This window comes from Lactuca serriola, chromosome 2 (assembly GCF_051521515.1).
Source record: "Lactuca serriola cultivar US96UC23 chromosome 2, Lser_US96UC23_V15, whole genome shotgun sequence".
NCBI classification, from domain to species: domain Eukaryota; kingdom Viridiplantae; phylum Streptophyta; class Magnoliopsida; order Asterales; family Asteraceae; genus Lactuca; species Lactuca serriola.
In genome coordinates, this window is record NC_136409.1 from 97,024,849 (window position 1) to 97,042,824 (window position 17,976).

The 17,976-nt window shown below is 40.5% G+C and overlaps 1 protein-coding gene across 1 annotated transcript; it reads right to left on the minus strand.

The window, feature by feature from the left end:
- Nucleotides 1–680: 680 nt before the first annotated feature.
- On the minus strand, nt 681–4,339 carry LOC145086533 (Translation initiation factor eIF3 subunit). Its single transcript, XM_079024333.1, has 7 exons — nt 4,147–4,339; nt 3,505–3,588; nt 3,241–3,356; nt 2,069–2,217; nt 1,741–1,891; nt 1,168–1,327; nt 681–1,094 (listed from the first exon to the last, which is right to left on the minus strand). The coding sequence occupies exons 2-7, from the start codon at nt 3,515–3,517 to the stop codon at nt 1,000–1,002; spliced, it is 684 nt and encodes a 227-aa protein (XP_078880459.1). The 5' UTR covers nt 3,518–3,588; nt 4,147–4,339; the 3' UTR covers nt 681–999.
- Nucleotides 4,340–17,976: the final 13,637 nt, after the last annotated feature.

Below are 17,976 nucleotides of genomic sequence, written 5' to 3' on the forward strand. Positions count from 1 at the left end.
GCATAGGCCACTCGTTGAATTACTCTGGATCGGGTTTTGCGATATTGGAGTGTCGGTTGATTATGCCAAACACAGATATATTCATTGGTAACAGATATAGTGTTATCGTTATTTATTTAAGCAAGCAAAGTTATTCAACATGGTTTCTACATTGATATGGCCCGTAAGACATACCAAATCTTATAAAACCTTTTGGCGGGATTCCACAAGTTTTTATTTGTTAGGTTAATTTGAAATATACATATTTCACTTAAATACATAATTCTATGAAATCACCCCTACAGATCGACCAAAACAAGCCAAACCGTCCTTACGGTGTTTATGAAGCAATTTTGCATATTATATAATCCATTACGATATAAATGTAATATTTTAATGAATTTGAAAAATATGATAACTCTTTAAGTGATTTCTCTTTTTCTAAAATAACATTTTATGTTCATCAATTTATATTGATTTAGGTTTTTTGTTATACATAACGAATATATTTAAATCAAGTGAGTATTTGGGTCCGTGAAACCTGAGATGAAAAGGAAACGTAATTAGCATTTCATTACCTTATTCTATTGATTCGGTTCATTTGTGATTTTACTATATCATACAAAACAGAGGAATAATACATAAAATTCTACATGTCTAGTGAAATAATCAACTGAAAAGAAAACAAAGTGCATGCAGAATGAGAGCAAGTAAATGTCAAATGTTGAAAAGTAAACGTAGAATACAATCAGGTTCATTTGTGTTTTATATCACCAAACGAAATATGCTAAGAGATTTAAAATCCAAGTATATGCAATTTCCATGTTTTATAAGCAACTGCAACCAACACTCACTCATTCAGCAAAATACAAAACCACCACCCAGAGAATTAACCCCATTCCAAGTGCAAGAGCTCAACTCATTTTTCTCAAAGGAAAAGGAAAAGGATTCCCTGCCTGCCTCTCATCAAACTGTAATTACATGATCCCGATGTAGAAACCAACCAATCAAAACATCACATCACATGAAGTCAAAGTCATCATATCCATCATATCCAGCATTTACAACTGAATCATCATCCGGCTTATCCACCAGCAGCTGTTTCTTCTTTCCCCCTGTTATAATAATTAATAAAAAAGAGAGGATTGCTAATTTCATAAAACAGAATGGGAATAGCAAGCACCGCACCTGTCTTCTTTTTACCAGCAGCAGCTTCTTTCTCCGCTTTAAGTTTTTCATTTGCAATGGCAGTTACAGAAGAAGCAACTTCTTTTGCATCTGATGCTTTTAAGCTAGTCATTGACAGTCTCATCACATGCTTCAGCAATCCAATATAATGAAAGCTTTTCTGCATACACACACACACACAATTATTAGTTGTATACACAAATAGCAACCTACTCGTTTATTATATTATATTATATTATTACACCAATGCACTTTGAAGAATCTACCAATTATTATGTCAGCATCAAAGCAACTACATATGGCTACAGATTTTTCAAATTATACAATGAATTCCTTGATAATAATAATACAAAAACTGAAACTACAATCATGCAATACAAGAAAATTTATTCCTTCATTAATTTTTTGTTTAATATAAATATAGCAATTTACTTCATTTCTTCCCATACCAACTATAGCAATGTATAATTGGGGGTTGATTGTGGTAATAGAAAGAAGGATGATATAATAAACAGATGCATCAAAGTACGCTGCTATTTCTTGCATTTAGGATAAATTCAGCATAAATAATACCTCGAATGGGCGGAGTTTACTAGAGATGAGTTCTGCATATTCTGTAAAGTCACTCTCTGATTTCGGGATGAAATTGTCAATGGTCCTATCATCAGCCTTCTTAGAGGCAAAAAGTTCTGCTGTGTTCTTGTAATCAGCTTCTTCCACAAGCCTGTTACTCAATATTTTAACATTCCAATAAACTAATACTTCAAATACGAATTTTCAAAAACAATCAACCAATCCAAAAACTAGGATTACTACTTTTACTGTAAAAAACAAGAAAATGGTTGATTTGATAATTGATATGATAGTAATAGAAAAGAGGTAACATTATTAATAATAATACCTTTGTTGTCTGAGCTTTTCTGCTACAGGATCTAGTGGTGGCTCCTCTTTTGGTGGTTGAACAGCAGCCTTCCCTTTTTCTTGAGTTGCTTTGGCTGTGGACTTCTTTGGGGCCTTCTCTACAGGAGGTGGTGCTGCAGTCACTGGTGGCTGATAAACATACATACATACAAAAACAAAATAATCGCAATGAGTAACGATTTTTTATTTAAACAAGTGTAAACATAAACCTTATAAAAGCTTGTTAAAACTCAAATTTTATTTAACTCGATAAACACTTTGATAAAAGTGTTTATTGGCTTATGTGGTGACAAAAAGGAGTTTCTAAAAAAGGGTTTGGATTAGTATGTGGTAGCAAGAAGCTATGAGTCGATAAGACTTTTTTAAAAAGTGTTTGGATAAGCTTATAGTCATTTTGGGTGAACAAGTCATAAGCATTTTTCAGAAGTCAGAAGTGTGGCTTTTTAAAAACTCCAAAAAGCTGTTTCCAAAATCAGCTTTCTATTTCCCAAAATAATTTAAGCTTATTGGTTTTTTTGAAAAGCTAATAAGTCAATAAGCACTTTTCAAACTCAATCCTAAACACAAGATTATAATAAAAAAAAAATTATACTTTCTAGTTATCTTTGGATAATAATCATGAAGCTTTTAAAATGATTTCTCACTGAAAACCAAATAAAATATTGGGTAGTTTTCAAATTCATTCCATGATGGATTAAAAGAAACCACCGACTGGCTAATGAATCAAAAATAAAAAATGGAAGAAATCACATTCCTTCAAGAATAAACAAACAACAGAATGAACCATTCTATTTTCTTTCCTGATTCCATCATAAGTCAAATAAAGATTTGAACAATGCATCAACAAATAACAAGATGGGATGAATGCAGAAAGGCTGGATACAAAAGATTGCAAGTTTAAGGTCAACATAAGTCAAATAAAGAAAAGAGAAAATGTATGCATGCAATCAATAACAAACATAAACAAAACTGAGATAACATGCATAGGGCTTGAAACAGAAAATAATTACAGAAAGAGATCAAAGGGCGATCTTTTTTTATCTTTTCTTATTTGATTTTGGACTACAGCATATAGCATTATACTATCATGGGATTGACCAACTAGACTGAACTTAAAAAAAAAAAAAAAAAAAAAAAAAGTATAGAGTGTACCGGAGCAGGCTCATCATCATCTTCCCATGAATCTTTTACATCATTTTCATCAGCATCCTCATCATCCCACATGCTTTTAGGCTCCTTTTTGATAACAAGTGGGGCTGGCTCATCCTCTGACATATTCAATAGAAAATAGTTCAATAAATAGTTATGAAACCCCTATATGATTTTTAACATGAAGAATGTAAAACATTGAAAAGTGCAACATATTATAAACGCTAATCCAACACCAAAGAACAGAGAGAGAAAGAGTAGGTCTACCCCAATCCTCCATCTTCTTTTGGGCTTTCTTTACTCTTGACAAAAACTTTGGTTTACTGAGGATGATTTAGAGATGAACTAAGACTGCATAAAAAGGTCAAAAACGAGGTTAATGTAAGTTGATACAAAAAAAGATTTATTTCGTAGGGAACAAGATTCACAGTACTAATGCAACTATCATCGTATATTGCCTCCGATATCATGTTGCAGCAATCAACAACTAACTTATCACTCGACAGACCTCTTGGATGCTTACGAAACCACTCACTCAACTCAGTCGGAATCAAAACCTACTTGAAAAATGTCTAAGTAGGCAGAGTATCTATTACATAATCGATTTTTAGATAGAACGGGTAAACTGTAATGAATTTATTATAAATTTCAATCAATTACCGGATTCTTAAATTAGGGTTCGCCCACTTTAATTTACATCTGATGCTTGATTCTTTAATGAGATTAGACATATGATGGAACAGAAATCGGGATCTTTTACTTTACCTGTCAAAGATCGAACTCGCGACAGGGATATAATACTCGGTCCACATTAAATTTACTGAATTGTACCAATCCAGTTTATGTTTTACCTTTTTTTTTATCACTGATTTAAAAGCACAATACGACATAAGAAGAAAGATGCAGTACCTGAAGGAGATGCGGTGAAGGCGGCGCTGCGACGATGGCGATAAGGGGTTTACGGCGAGGTTTTCAAGGCTGCGTGAACAGCGAGAAGATCAGTCGGGATTATGATTTTAGCCTTAGGGTTTTAAGTTTGGTCGGTTACGAAGCCCTTTAAGCAAACGCTTATCACTTTCTTATTATTCGATTCGGGCACGAACCGGTAGAAATCTGGTTCGGTCAAAAAGAATGTTAAAAAAGGTCTGAATGGGTTCGGACCAGTCTGAATCAAAATCCTAACCCTAGACTAGACTATCCTACCCCATAGCTACCTTTGGCAAAATAAAATAAAAATCTTATCAGGATGAAGGAAGATGGTGTCATGTTGGATTATTACATCCTTATTTTATGTAATCTCAATTTTGTCAGGTTACATGTTTATTTTAGGCTGTTCGGAGTCGAGGGAGTTCCCCGCGTGAGTTGCTTACGTGGAGCCTCTCTTCACGTGTGAACATCGCCCCCGGCTCCGGTGAGTTGGTGGTGGCGTGGAGCTGAAAACGGAAAAAGACAAAAGAGAGGATTGGTTGTGGCTTTTTGACCGTTGAAAAGCATTAAATAAAAAAGAAATGTTTTTTATTTTTACTTTATTCTCTCTATATATACATCCATTTTTACACAATTTTTTCAAAATAAACATAAAAACTCTTTCAAATCAAACACAAACATTCAACAAAAAATAGATAGCGATTATGATGACGAGTTGGTTTTGCACACACTATTGTCTGCGGCAAAAGACATGATTAATGCGAGAGGCGAAAGTTCACACCGCAAGAAGAATCATAGAAAATGGATCAACCAGGATCGAGAGGCGGCAAATGAACTTTTGGTACGTGATTATTTTGCCTCTGATAGTTTATTTTATGATGTTATGATATTGATATGTGCTCTGTGTGTATATGTATGCATTAGGATCGTTCCATGTGAACGGCATCCCAGTCCAGGTGTTGTTCGACTCGGGTGCCTCCCGATCATTTGTTTCCCTTGCGCTTAGCAAGAAGTTTCCTGAGTCTTCAGACATATTTGATTGCCCTTTAGAGGTAGAGATTGCTGATGATCGATCGGTGCGAGCATCGATGGTGTTTCGGGATTATGTATTGCGTTTGTTTGAGGAGCGCTATTTGGTAGACTTGGTTCCCATTCCGTTGCGCGGGAACAAGGTGATTATATGCATGGATTGGTTGAGCCCTAATGGGGCGGTGATAGACTGCGCACAGCAGCTAGTGCGAGTCAGGACCCCAGGTGGGGCAGAGTTAGTGATTCATGGCGAGAGGCCACATTGCGGACCCACTGTATGTTCAGCAGCGAGGGCTAGGCGATATCTTCAGCAGGGATGCGCAGGATATGTCGCATATGTGATGGATACCCGGGAGACGGGTAAGGCGACAGTGAGCGAGGTTCCGGTGGTTCGAGATTTTGCGGATGTTTTCCCAGAGGAGCTTCCTGGGATACCTCCGGAGCGACAGGTGGAGTTCAGGATTGACCTCGTTCCTGGTGCGGCTCCGATAGCCAAGGCACCGTATCGGTTGGCTCCTCCCGAGATGCAGGAGTTGTCTACGCAGCTGCAGGAGCTACTTTTATTCGTCCGAGCAGTTCACCCTGGGGAGCCCCGATCCTGTTTGTGAAGAAGAAGGATGGGTCGCACCGGATGTGCATAGACTATCGGGAGCTGAATAAGGTAATGGTGAAGAACCGTTACCCACTCCCGAGGATTGATGGTCTCTTTGACCAGCTTCAGGGAGCGTCTTGGTTTTCCAAGATCAATTTGCGTTCGGGATACCATCAGATGAGGGTCAGAGAGGAGGATGCGCAGAAGACCGCGTTTCGGACGCGCTATGGCCACTACGAGTTCGTGGTGATGCCGTTTGGGCTCACCAATGCTCCTGCCGCGTTCATGAACCGCGTGTGCAGGCCGATGCTGGATCGGTCTGTGATAGTTTTCATCGACGACATCTTGGTTTATGCCAAGACACAGGAGGAGCATGAGGAGCATCTGAGAGAGGTATTGGAGACCCTGAGGAGGGAGAGCTTGTATGCTAAGTTATCTAAGTGCGAGTTTTGGTTGTGCGAGGTGCAATTTCTCGGACACCTTGTCAACCAGAACGAGATTCTAGTCGACCCGGCCAAGGTCGAGGTCGTGATGAGATGGGAGGTTCCTAAGTCTCCATCCGAGATTCGGAGCTTCCTGGGATTAGCAGGCTACTATCGGAGATTCATTCAGGATTTCTCCAAGATAGTCGTACCCCTGACGTGGCTGACGAAGAAAGTCGTAGTCTTTCGGTGCGGACCCGAGCAGCAGGCTGCGTTTGAGACGTTGAGACAGAGATTGTGCGAGGCGCCAATCTTAGCCCTGCCAGAGGGCGTAGAGGATTTTGTGGTTTACTGTGACGCGTCCATTTCAGGGTTGGGCGCGGTACTGATGCATAGGGGGCATGTCATTGCCTACGCTTCGAGGCAGCTCAAGCCCCACGAGGCAAACTACCCGACGCATGATTTGGAGTTGGGGGCGGTGGTTTTTGCCCTCAAGATTTGGTGGCATTACCTCTACAGAGTTCGATGTACCATCTACACGGACCACAAGAGTTTGAGGTACCTCATGGATCAGCCGAATCTGAACATGAGGCAGCGTCGGTGGTTGGACGTGGTGAAGGATTATGATTGTGAGATCCTTTACCACCCAGGGAAGGCCAATGTGGTGGCCGATGTGCTTAGCCGCAAGGCGGCGCCGATCAGGGATATTTGCATGAGGATGACCGTAGTGACTCCCCTGTTGGAGCAAATTCGGGAGGCTCAACGGGAGGCTATCAAGGAGGAGCATCGGAAGAGCGAGCGTGTGGTGGGTCAGGTCTCCTCCTTCGATTATGATAGCCAAGGACTATTGACACTACACCGTATGGTGTGGGTGTCGTATCATGGAGGCATGCACCAGATCTTGATGGAGGAGGCGCACAAATCCCGATTCTCCATTCATCCAGGGGCGACGAAGATGTATAGGGATCTTCGTCTAGATTATTGGTGGCCCTGCATGAAGTGGGATGTGGCCTGGTACGTCGAGCGGTGCTTGACCTGCAGGAAGGTTAAGGCCGAACATCCGAGACCGCATGGCAAGATGCAGTCGTTGGACATTCCGTTGTGGAAATGGGAAGATACCACGATGGATTTTATCACGAAGCTTCCCAGGACCGCACGTGGAGTAGATTCGATTTGGGTCATCGTGGATCGATTGACCAAGAGTGCTCATTTTATTCCGATTCAGGAGAGCATATCGGCCGAGAAATTGGCCGACATCTATATTAGGGAGATTATGACGCGGCACGGGGTGCCAGTATCGGTTATCTCGGACAGGGATGTGCGTTTTACTTCCAGGTTTTGGAAGAGGTTTCATGAGGAGTTGGGCACTCGTCTGCATTTTAGCACCACCTTTCACCCGCAGACGGATGGTCAGAGTGAGCGGACCATCCAGACTTTGGACGATATGTTGCGGGCATGCGTGCTAGATTTCGGTGGTAGCTGGGATACCTATCTTCCCTTGGCAGAGTTCTCATACAACAACAGCTACCACGCGAGTATTGACCGCCCTCCATTCGAGTTGTTGTACGGTCGGAGGTGCAGGACCCCGATATGTTGGGGGGAGGTTGGCCAGAGAGTCATGGGGAGCACCGAGGTGGTGCTCAAGACTACCGAGAGGATTCAGCAGGCTTCAGACCGCGCAGAGTCGGCAGAAAAGTTATGCCAACAAGCGCCGATCCGACCTGGAGTTCCAGGTTGGGGATTTGGGCTGAAGGTGTCGCCTTGGAAGGGCGTCATTCGATTCAGGAAGCGGGGCAAGTTGAGCCTGAGGTATATTGGTCCGTTCACGGTTGTAGCCCGGGTGGGCAAGGTGGCGTATAGGCTGGATCTGCCAGTCGAGCTCAGCCATATCCACAACACTTTCCATGTTTCTCAGCTGCGGAAGTGCCTAGTGGACGATTCAGCGGTAGTGCCTTTAGAGGATATACAGGTTGATGACAGCCTGAATTACATTGAGCGTCCAGTCGCAATCCTCGACAGGAAGTCGAAGGATTTGAGGAGCAAGCGAGTGGAACTCGTGAAGGTGTAATGGCAGCACCGAAAGGGATCAGAGTGGACTTGGGAGCCGGTGGAAGAGATGATGGAGCATTACCCCGAGCTGTTTCATGATCGAGCAGCAGACTTCGAGGACGAAGTCTAAAATAAGTGGGGGAGATTTGTAGCACCTGGTTCCTGGTATGTAAGATTTATCTGAGTATTTCGTATTATTGGCTTTAGACTCGGCGAGTTGGAGGCCCGACTCGCCGAGTAGAGAAGATACTTGGGACGCGGTTAAGTTGGCGACTCGGCGAGTCCGCGCTGTCTGATGAAACCCTAATTTCCAAGGGTTTGCACCCTATTTAAACGACCATTTGTGCCCCAACTCCGCCCCCTTCACCCTCAGAAGCTCTCCATACGTTCTAGCCCTTGTTCTTGTGAGTTTGAGGCTTATTAGTGTGTTTCCTTGAAGATTTTGAGAAGGAAGAGGAGTAGATCAAGAGGAAGGGAAGGAAGCCAAGCATCTGTGTGTTCTCTCAGTAATTTCTTGGAGGTATAACTCGTTTTCCCTCTGTCTCTATGCTTATTACTCCATTAAAGTCCTTCTTGAGCCATGTCCCAAGCTTGGTTGTGCATTATTGGTTGATTCAAGTTGTTAGCCTTTAGATCTAGACCTTATTCAATCCTTGGAGCTTGGATCTACTGCCTTTAAGGAGTCATATTGCACACAAGCCCTAGATCTACCCCTTTTGGTGCACTTTGAGCCTTAGAACCTTTATTGGTGATGATCTACACGTAAAGTTGGAAACTTTACGTGTAAACCAGGCCCTAGGAGCCCAGATCTATGAATGGCATGGACTGGATTCGAGCAAAATCGCGTATATGGCTTTTGCATGAAGCAGACTCGGCGAGTCGCTCATATGACTCGGCGAGTCTGGTCGCTAGTCTCCGAGTTTGTCCCCTTTTCGTTGTGTCGAGTTGGGTAGTGAGTCCTGGGTGGAATTGGTGAGTTGGTAGCCGAACTCACCCATGAAGTAACTCGGCGAGTCAACGCCCTGACTCGGCGAGTTTAAGGCAATCTTCTTAGATCAAGAACAGACTCGGCGAGTTGTTCATACAACTCGGCGAGTCACAGCATAAATTGTTCATCGGATGAAGATGAACTCGGCGAGTTGTTCATACAACTCGGCGAGTAGGATGAAGGACTTGGATATCAGTTTAGAAGGAGAACTCGTCGAGTCAACGCCCAACTCGACGAGTAGAGACAGGTTGCAGGACAATTGATTTGATAAGGACTCAGCGAGTTGGGGGGCCAACTCGGCGAGTCGGGCCAACTGGAAGATGACTCTGGCTTTGACTTTTAACTTGATCAAGGGTAAAATGGTCAATTTACCCGAGGGTCAGTTAGCGGTGTTTGATTGAGTGTTTTGTGGGAGTTATAGTCGGAGGATTTCGTGAGCAGCAGCAGCAGCAGACAGTCAATTCCCACATAGACCAGCAGCTATTTCGAGGTGAGTTTCCTTCCAGTAGGAACGGGTCTAAGGCACCAAGGCCGACCCGTGTAGACGAGATGTTAGCACTAGAGTGTGGGCCGAGCCCGTATCTCTTGGTTTAGTTAAGTATGATATATGTGTCGGTATGATAGAGTTGTCTATACTTGTTGTCTGTGTGATACTTGTATATTATGAGTTAGCGGTTGAGTGTGGGCAAGGCTCGTATCTCTCCGAGAGTGGAGTGTGGGCTAGGCCCATATCTCCCAGATAGTAGAGTGTGGGTGAGGCCCGTATCTCCCGGCTAGCGAAGTGTGGGCAGGGCCCGTATCTTCACGAGCGTGGGCGAGGCCCATATCTCCCGGCTAGCGAAGTGTGGGCAGGGCCCGTATCTTCACGAGTGTGGGCGAGGCCCGTAACTCCTAGCTGAATGTTGTATGTTATATGCTTGCATGGTATGAGGTATTATGGGGGAACTCACTAAGCTTTGTGCTTACAGTTTATAGTTTTGGTTTCAGGTACCTCTTCGTCGAAGGGGAAGGAGCTGGCGCGGTAGCGGCACATCATGCACACACACTGGTTTCCGCATTTACGAGATTTCTCTGGGATTTATACTCTGATATTTCGATTGGTTGTATGATTTGGCTTTTAGACATGGTTTACGTTGTGATGAGGTTGATCGAACAATGTTTTTTTAATTATTAATGTTTTCTAAAGTAATGTTTTAAAAACGAAATTTTTGGACGTGAAAATTGGGTTGTTACAAGTTAGATCTAGCCCTCGGAATGGATAAAGTTTCCATTAAGGCTATGTTTGGCGGACTAGCTGAAAAGCTAGTTGATGGCTGAAAAGCTAGCTGATGGCTGAAAAGCTAGCTGTTAAATAAAAAGCTAGTTGATAGCTGAAAAGCTAGCTGATAAAAAATAACGTTTGGTAAAACTAGCTGAAATATATAAAATTACATAAAAGGACATGTAAGAATATGTGTTTCTATAATTAATTAAGGGGTGTATTTGAAAATTAAAAAAAAAACTCCTAAAAAGCTAGTCTAAGTAGCTTTTCAAAAAGCTAGCTTATAAGCTACTTTTTGGCTTACCAAACACGACAACATAAAAAAGCTCGAAAAATAAGCTAGCTTATTAGCTAGCTGTGGCGCGCCAAACACAACCTAAGTAAGTGAGAAGAATCAGATATGAATTTAAGAGCATTGATATGTAAGGATTAAGTGCTTAATGATTTAAGCTTCTGCCAGAGGGTCTGCGGTAAGGATGAAATTGGGTCCAAACCCGAACCAGATGGACCCGGACCCGGAAAACCCGAAACCAGTTAACGGGATTTTGTAGAACCGAAAACTAGACCGGTATATAGCGGTTTCGGTTCGGTTCCCGGTACGGTTCCGGGTAAAGTGGGTCTAGAACCAGAAAACCCGGAAACATCAAAGTGGGTAGGTTGGAACCGGATAAAGTGGGTTTAGAACCGGAAAAACGGGATTTTTTTGGTAATTACTTACTATTTAGTGGGTTGAACTTTGAAAATTTTCATATGTATATCCCGACTTTGGGTGACTATAACTCATTGAATATGAAACCAAAATTATCAAAATTATAGTCTAAAATCATGTACAAACTCTAAAATACACTTTGAAAATAACTGCATGTCAATCCGACTTTAAACGAATGAGATTTGCATGTGTTAACATTTTCACATAATACAAAGTACAAAAACAAATAGCTGAAAAGTTGAAAATTTTCAGTTTTGATATCCCGACTTCGGAGGACTGTAAATCATTGAATGTTAAACCAAAGGTGACAAAATTATAGTCTAAACTCATGTACAAACTGTAAACTACAAGTTGGAAAAAACCACATGTCAATCCGACTTCAAACAAATTAGATATGCATATTTTAAAACTTTCACCAAATACAAAAAACAGAAAAACTAAAAACTTCCAGTTTTGATATCTTGACTTTGGAGGACTATAAGTCAATGAATATAATACTAAAAATGGCAAACTTATACTCTAAAATCATGTATAAACTCTAAACTATATGTTGGAAAAAACCACATGTCAATCGGAGTTGAAACGAATGAGATATGCATCTTTTAAACGTTTCACAAAAACCGGTTTAGGCCCTAAAAGTGGTTCCGGTTCCAAACACCGGTTTCGGTTTTTAGACCCGGTTTACCCGAACCCGATGGATGCAAACCCGGATTACCCGGAACCGGAACCGGTTCTATATATTCTAGTTCTAACTACCGGTTCCGGTCCAGTTTTTCGGTTCTAAATCTCAACCCTAGTCTGCGACACGGCTAAGGTTTAGCTACGACGTGGTGGCCTAAATTGTTCGCGATTGTTTTGTTGTGGTGTGTCTTCGGCGCTACCAACAGGTGGGTCACGACACAGTGATCGTTGACTTCTTGACCAAGTTTGACTTTTGGTCAACTATGTTGGGTTTGGGTCTTGGAGGGAAAAATAGTCATTTGCCCAAAATAGCTTTAATTGGACCTAGAATTGATAAGGAGGTGTATATGAATATCTTTACCTTAATTTTTAAATTAGGGTTGTGTATTGTGTAGTGCATTGAGGAAGACTCGGTGTAACTAGCTTGGGTTTGTGAATTTCATCTTATCGAGTGTTCAGGTGAGTTCTTGTGAACTTACTTACTATATAGATTATATGTTGTATGTCAGCCACACTAGAGATAGAAATGTTGGAGGGAATATGTTGGAATTTGGACCATGATAGACCTTTCAGAGGGAAGTGGTCAATACCACGTTAACTAGAGATAGAACTCTCAGAGAGAATCAAGTGGACTGTGGTTAGTTATGTTAGCATGCCGATATGTTTTTATGTGTTTATGTGTAAGTTTTATAATGCATATCTTTTGTATAGTGATTAAGTGTTGTGATTACTTACTAAGTTGAAGGCTTACAGTAGTATTTGTTTTTCATAATAGGTATTATTGTGTAAGATGTTGGATTAGTGTCTAAGTTCATAACTATAATTGGTATGTACTTGACTCGAGAGTAGCATGATCCATTTGGGTTACATATCATCAGGACAATTTGATAGGATGGACTTTTAAGAAGAGGTTATTTATGATTTGTTAATATATTATAAGTTCTAATATATTAATATGAAATCATATTATTTAATTAGTATTGATCAAGAATTAGTTTGGAATTAATTTTGTGATAAAAATTGACTAATTAAATAAATGGGGATTGATTTGGTAAATCATTCATTCTTATAAAGTGGGCTTGTGATCCATAGTTCTTTATGTTGGGCAAAACCCATGTGGTGAACCATGGATACTCCATGAAGGTTAAAACCAATGGAGCCTAAGGAATGTCACCAGATTCCTACATATATATGTTTCTATATGTTGATGATATGTTCATCGCAGCTAAAGATATGGCTAGAATAAATGACTTGAATGCGACCCTAAAAAATCAGTTTGAGATGAAGGATTTGGGAGCAACAAAGACGATACTGGGGATGGAGATTAAAAGGGACAGAAGAGCAGGGCGGTTGTGTATTTATCAGCAGAAGTACATTGAGAAAATTCTGCAATCTTTCAATTGTGATCAATCCAAACCAGTTGGAACTCCTTTGGCCGCTCACTCTAAACTTGGTCCAAGCACTATACCTACTACTAATGAAGAAAGGAAGTACATGGGCAGGGTTCCATATTCATGTGTTGTTGGAAGTCTCATGTATGCTATGGTTTGTACCAGGCCTGATTTGTCTCATGCAACTAGTGTGGTTAGTAGGTTTATGAGTAATCCAGGGAAGACTCATTGGGAAGCTATAAAGTGGATCTTTCGATACTTGAAGGGAACGACGAATGTTTGCTTTGTGTATGGAGCAAATACAAAGAACGACTTGGTGGGATATGTTGACTCTGATTATGGTGGTCACTTGTTGAAGCACGGGTCATGGACGTGCTACATATTCACTTTGTTCGGATATACCATCAGTTGGAAGCCAACGTTACAAGATACCGTTGCTTTGTCTACAACTGAATCCGAGTACATGTCCATGACGGAAGGAATAAAGAAGGAGCTATGGTTGCAAGGGCTTATTCAGAGTCTTGGTTTGAAGGTGGAGAAGCATGTCTTGTATTATAACAGTCAAAGTGTACTGAGTCTTGCAAAGAACCTTGTGTATCATAAGAATGTTGGATTAGTGTCTAAGTCTGTAACTATATTTGGTATGTACTTGACCCGGTTGTGCATGGTCCTTTTGGGTTGCCTTCACCAAAGCAACTTGACAAGGTAATTTAAGGAGAGAGAGAGAGAGAGAGAGAGAATATTATGCTTTATTAATATATTGTAAGAATAATATATTAAAGGAGAAATCATATTTATTTAATTAGTATTGGTCATAAATTAATTAGGAATTAATTTGGTGACTAAATGAGATTAATTAAATAAAGGGACATAAATTGTCAAATGTATGATAGTTGAGTTTTGGGCTGGGAAACCTATTGGACTAAAGGGGGAACGAAATTATGATGGGGATCCATCATATTTTCGTCCAAGGCCTTATTCCAAAAGGTTCCTTGGGCTACTTGGAGGCTAAGTTGTCTATTAGGGTTTAGACTGAAACCCTAGCAGCCTACAATATAAATATGACCCTTAGGCTATGAAAATCGGCTACACTTGATTCCAAGAGAACCCGAGGGCCAATTTTAGCATCCTTCACCATCTCTCATATTGCCTTCATGCTTGTGGGGTTTGTGAACCATTAGAGGAATTACAATTGTGACTCTAAGCTCAAGATTAAGAAGACTCCAAGGATTTCAAGCAATTTGAAAGAGGTAAACACTTAGATCTGTTCTTATGATGTTGATTTCGAAATATATATGATATATCTAGGGTTGCAAGTCTTCGATTCAAAGCATGTACAATAGAGAAACCTAGATCCAAGCATTAGGGTTTGTATGAGCACATAGGATTGTTCTTATGCCTTAAACCCATCAATGGTATCAGAGCCTTGATTGGTTTCAGTTGTATGTGATGCTTTAACTGTTTAATTGCTGAAAATCGTTTTTTCTTGCCTCTGCCCGACTCAACTCGGCGTGTTGGCCCGACTCGGCGAGTCCAGGTCTGACTCGGCGAGTCTGTGCATCAGGCAGAGGATATTTCAGGATTTTGCTGTTGTTTTGTCATGAGATTAATGCCTAAATCATTTTTTGAAGATAAAATCCGAATTTTATTGTATTTGAATGATTATCCCTGCCAAAACAATAGATAATTTCAAATCTTTTGAATAATAGTTGTTTATATGATAAATATGGATTATTTAAATTATTTGGTAATTATCTTGTGACTAAAATTGGATTAGGTCAAATATAGATAATTATAAAATTAATTGTTTTATTTGTATTATTTGTTATTTGATCCCTTGTGTTTTGAAAAGTTCAAAACTTATCCTCAAGTTTTGAAATTTAAATTTATGATTAAAAGTTTAATTTTGAATAATTTAAATTTCAAACCCTTAGAATTTTACAAGTTTAAAATTCAACCCTATACTATTATATTATTACAAGCTTAATATATATATATATATATATATATATATATATATATATATATATATATATATATATATATAACTAAAAATGCTAGTCTTACCGTTAGTAGGCCTCATTCACGAAGTCGGTCTATAAGGTCAAGGTGGGTATAAGTTTGTTGCCTATAAAATGGCGCTTAATGGGTGTACACTCACACCCACCGCTTGCTTGACTGGTGGAGGGTCGTTAGCCGAACGGGTAGGATAGGGAAATCCTCTCCTCATTAAAAGTATAATGAAAGATACAAAGTAACTACAATGTTTTTACAAATTCCCAATCTTAGTTACTTTAGGGTAAAATGTGAAAATGATGCTAATCCAGGGAATTATACTTTGTACCTTTGTCAAACATTGGTGGAGCATGTGTGGTTAACCGGCACACTAATTTGGGGTTGACATTGGTAGCGAAGGGTGACTCGATGTTTGTCATAGATCAATGGAGCGTGTGTGGTTTACCGACACATTGAATAGGTGATAGAGACATTGAGTGCACCATGTTGTTTCGCATGGTTATTCACAATTTGTTTGCGATCCTCGGCATCCCAGTCGCAAATATGAAGTGCATATCGAGATTTAAACATGCCATTGAAAAGTTCAATGAATCTCAAAGATCTAGGAATTTTCAAATACATTTAAAACTTAATCTCCTTTTCGTTTTTCATGGTGAGAATTAGTGAATCGTCATTCACTTACCTTCAAGTTATTTACTTTTAGAGTACGGCATCCCTTTCTAAGTTGTAAATAATGTTGTTGGATCCTAGCCCTAATTTCTCATTTGGGTGTTTAATTGGGGATTCATTTCTAATCAAACTTTGTTCCTTTCTATTTTCAGATGTCTAACGCAAACGCAAACAACAATGCTCCTGGCTCATTCTCGTTGATGAGCCTATGTCAAATGGTGACATTTGATGGATCAAATTTCAACGAATGGATGAGATAAATTCGCATGATTGCTCATTACGAGGACAAAGAATATGTCCTCGACGAGAAGCTTGAAAAGATCAATCCAGAAGTCGCGACTCCTGAAGAAATGGTCGTCTTTGAGGCCCATGAGCGTGATGCAACGAAAGTTCATTGCATTATGCTGACCATGAATCTTGAACTCCAAAAGTCCTATGAGGACATGTATATGCATCAAGATTTTCTTGAGAGGTATCACCAAAGCGCAAATCAAGAGCGCTATAAGATCATCACCAACATGATCACCGCTAAGATGGGGAGTGGAGAGTCCCTAACCTCGCATTTGCAAAAAATGCAGAGGTATGTTGATCGTCTTTGCAAGTTAAATGTTAACTTTGGGGAAGATTTGGCTATCGACATCATTCTCCACTCCTCGCCCTCGTGCTACAATCAATTTAGGATGACCTACCATATGAACAAAGAAGAGGTCACCTTGGGCAAACTCCAAGGGCTCCTTAGGACTGCTGAGAGCAATCTCAAGGACAAATCTGTTGCATCATCCTCTACTGTGGATGCTTCTGTGTTGGCAATCGGTCGAGGAAAGGGTAAAAAGAGGAAGGCTCCATGTAAGAGCCACCACAAGGGCAAGCCCCATGATGGTTCCTCCTCTAGTGGAACCAAAGCTGGTACAGTCAAACCCTATTCTGACCCCAAAGAAGCAGAGTGCTACTACTGCCACGAGAAGGGCCACTGGAAACGAAGTTGCCCCAAGTATCTGCAAGATATAAAGGATGGGAAGATAAAGCCCACCTTTGCAGGTATGTATTCTATTAAATTTAACAACTCATCACTTGCTACTTCATGGGTTCTTGACACAGGATGTGGCTACCACATTTGTTCTGATTTGCAGGGCCTAAAAAGAAGTAGGGAGGTGGAACATGGAAATATGAACTTGATTATGGGAAATAGAAGATCGTTGTCTGTGACCAGAGTCAGAGTTTATTCTTTAGTGTCGAGTAATGGGTTAGGGTTGGATTTAAATAATTGTTGTTATTCACCAGATATGGCAAGAAACATCATTTCATTTCATGGATTATTTAGACAACATGTCAGATACTCATTTGATAATAGTAATGGTTCTATTAATGTTTATTTGAATGGTGTCTTTTATTTCAATGCATTACCTTGTAATGGGATTTATGAATCTGTGTTGGTTGTTGATAATTTAGGAAATGATGTGTTGAATATTGATTCATCTACTAGTCTAGATAAAGCATGCTTATGGCATTGTCGCCTCGGCCATGTCAGCAAGAAACGCATAGCCCAACTCCAAAAGGATGGAGTGTTGGAGTCATTCGACCTTAGGGACAATGGCGCGTGTGGATCTTGTTTACTTGGGAAGATGACCAAGTCACCCTTCACGGGCACTTGTGATAGGGGTGAGGGTCTATTGTATCTCATACACACTGATGTGTGTGGGCCCTTTAGATCCACTACAAGGGATGCTTACCGCTTCTACGTAACTTTTACGGATGATTATAGCAGATATGGATATATCTACTCAATCAAGCAAAAGTTGGAAACCTTTGAAAATGTAACGCCCCGACCTTAGAAGTACTTATTTGTGAGTCCCCGGGACTTAAGAGGAAGGGTATTTTGGTCCTTTTGTGGGAAAAGTGGAAAGAGAGGGCCAAATATGAAAGTTGGGACACGCCGAGTACGCCCAGCGTAAGTGTATAAATGGACGCGGGTGCAGGGTCGAGTATGCCCAACGTACTAGAGGTA